This window comes from Clupea harengus, chromosome 4, assembly GCF_900700415.2.
Source record: "Clupea harengus chromosome 4, Ch_v2.0.2, whole genome shotgun sequence".
In the NCBI taxonomy this organism is placed as follows: domain Eukaryota; kingdom Metazoa; phylum Chordata; class Actinopteri; order Clupeiformes; family Clupeidae; genus Clupea; species Clupea harengus.
In genome coordinates this window covers 14881946-14884782 of record NC_045155.1, presented here as the reverse complement: position 1 = coordinate 14884782, position 2837 = coordinate 14881946, and the positions used below count along the sequence as shown (strand labels likewise).

The following is a 2837-nucleotide window of genomic DNA, read 5'->3' as shown; positions in this document are numbered from 1 at the left end:
GGCCGATGCTCTAGTGAACCGCTCCAATCTGAACCGTTCTCTCTGGTCGTTGGCACAGGAGCACGCACGACCTGGTGGCCATGGACGGCTGGCTGTACGCGGTGGGCGGCAACGACGGCAGCTCCAGCCTGAACTCCATCGAGAAGTACAACCCGCGCAGCAACAAGTGGGTGGCGGCCTCCTGCATGTTCACGCGGCGCAGCAGCGTGGGCGTGGCCGTGCTGGAACTGCTCAACTTCCCGCCGCCGTCCTCGCCCACGCTCTCCGTCTCCTCCACCAGCCTTTGACAACGAGTCAAGATCCGGCTAAGCCCCGCCAGCCTGCCCTGCGTGGCCAAGCAGCGCAACTGCTCCGTCTGAGGGGTGGTGTGTGTGTGGGACTGTGTATGTGTGGGGGGGGGGGGGGGTTGTGGTCATCCACCGAAGGCCCAGCGCCCTTATCCATCGAGGGGCCCCACACCCTTCTTCGTAAGCAGAGTGAAGCCAACCCGTTCAAAGCTCAACCTCCAACAACTTCTGTCTGTAGATGGCTGGCAGAAGCATTCCTTGGAGAGGGAAAGGTAATGATAAAAGAACCAAAAGAAATCACGCAAAAAAACGAAAAAGAAAAAAACAACCTTAAAGTTAGCTAAATTAAACACCCCTTACTGCCTTGAGAATCTTAACCTCACAAACCCTTCCCCTTCCCATACGGCCTCCTATCCTCCCCTGCCCCTTACGCTTGAGCGTGCAACAATACTGTCACTTGATTTGCGGTCACTTTAAAGTGTTATATGTCTTGTGGGTTTTCTTTTTCTTTTACCCCCTTGTTCGTTCTCTGTGTCTTATTTAAAAAAAAGATATCATGATATTGCAATAATATATTACAAGATGAATGAATGAAGGAATGATTTCACTTAGGAATGTTGCTATTGGCCGGATCTGCCATGCATGTTTGCTGCGATTCCTTTCTTGGCAGAAACTTCAGAAATTAGGGGGGAAAAATGCGTAGTGCTACCATGCCACACTAGGTGGCAGTGATGTGCAATGTCTCCCTCTCACTGCAGATGTGCATGGACACCAGGAGGCGAAATCTATGCCTCCACACTAAACAACAGTTCACAGACGCTGAAAAAAGGTTTTGATTTTAGAGTTTACTGTAATTGTATTTTCTTATTGGTGACGTGTGGAGTCGTTAGAGAGAAAAAAAAAAGAAATTTTAAAGACATGACTCAAAGTTCAGGTGGACCACTACTGCCCTTGTAAAGGAAGCCATATAGTTGATTTCATCACCTGTTAATGTTCAGTAAGTTCGAAGCCACCGAGAGATTAATCATGGATAAGTTCGGACGTTATTTCCATTCTCCGTTTCTGTGGTCGTTTAAAGCGTAACACGCAGTCAGAGACTCCTGTTTCCTCTCGGACACATTTTCATCTCTTATAAGTTCAAAAAAATGGTTCTCATTGTCCGCTGGTACAACATGGTTGACTTAACTAATTTATTTTATGACTGAAAGAAAAAGAACAAACTCCTGCCTTGTAGTCACACACCTGACCTAATCGTGTGCTGTCTTTCAGGAGGCATACCTCATCCACACCACTAACTGGGATAGGCAAGGAGTGTTTTGGGCAGCACATTTCCTTGAATGCAGTCGGTTTTAAACTTGCCCTGGTGCACGCTGTAAGCACTCCAGAATTAGTGGTCCCCAACTGTCCTTGATTTTCAACTCGTTACAGAGCTCTATATTTCTCTGAGGAAAGGTGTATGTGAAGTGTTTTTGAATGTTTTTTTTTTTTTTTTTAACTCAGTGAGTGGAGAGTGTTTTAGGAGAACAAGCAGGGCAGTGGCGTCGTCACGTCACTGAATATGTCAGGTCAAACGCACAGGTTCGTCAGAGCTGGGTTATCAGTGGAGGAGTTTCTTCACTCGGTTGTTGTTGTGTAGTGTCGATACAAACATGTAGCATAATACAGTAAGATCGCAAACTTCTAAGAAGTTACAAGTCTTTTTTTCCTTTTTTTGAAGGATTTTTGTTTATGTAATCTCAACCAACAGGTCAGTAGAGAGCGGCTGCATAAATATGAGCGAGCGGAAGGTTCCAGAAATGTTTATAGCTGTTACGGGTCTTGTTCACAATGAGATCAACAACAGTGAACACACAACTGTAATAGGACTCAAGACTACAGCCTTCCCAAAACAAAAGTGCAGAAAGAAAACAAAGAGAAAGTATGTACATAACCAAATACCTATAAAACTCTGTACTAAACATTTTTTTGTGCAATGTTGAAGTAAAAGTGGGCTTCATTTCTGTTGAAAAGAATTGTTGTTTAAATGTGTTGTGAGGTATTGTTTATTTATATTGTGATGTTCTGTTTGTTATATTTATGAAGAAACTGAAAAAAATTGAAATTTTGCACTATTGTTAAATGGAGCAATACACTACTGTATAATAATTCTAAGAGAGAAAAATAAATACGATTCCAGGTGAGCTGGCATGTTTTGTGGACTTTTTTTCTAATGAGGATTGTGATGTCTTTTCTGTTCTTAGGATTGGCCTCCCTTTTACAGCAATTGCCGTTTTTAACATTTGCATCTAGTTTTCATTTTCAGGTTTTGGCATTTGTATTCACGGAAAGGAACTGCGCCTTTGACAGTGGCTGTTGTCTGTATCAGTGCGTGGGCTCCAAAAAAGTTACATAGGCAAAAATCAAGGCCGGAGCTCGCTCTCAAAAAAGTACCTTAAAAACCGAGTTTTTCATCCAAAAGTGGTTTATTGGCTTCACCAGACAATAAACCACTTTTGGATGAAAAACTCAGGTTCTTCTTAGGTACTTTTTGGAGAGAGAGCTCCGGCCTTG

At 43.7% G+C, this 2837-nt stretch overlaps 1 protein-coding gene across 4 annotated transcripts in view; it reads left to right on the top strand.

The window, feature by feature from the left end:
- klhl17 (kelch-like family member 17) overlaps positions 1-2467 on the top strand; it is a 22403-nt gene extending 19936 nt beyond the window's left edge. For all 4 annotated transcript variants that reach the window (XM_031566381.2, XM_031566382.2, XM_012826084.3 and 1 more), the window contains one exon: positions 59-2467. In XM_031566381.2, coding sequence (XP_031422241.1) covers positions 59-287 — 229 coding nt within the window. In that variant the 3' untranslated portion in view covers positions 288-2467. The remainder of the gene's footprint in view (positions 1-58) is intronic.
- Positions 2468-2837: the final 370 nt, after the last annotated feature.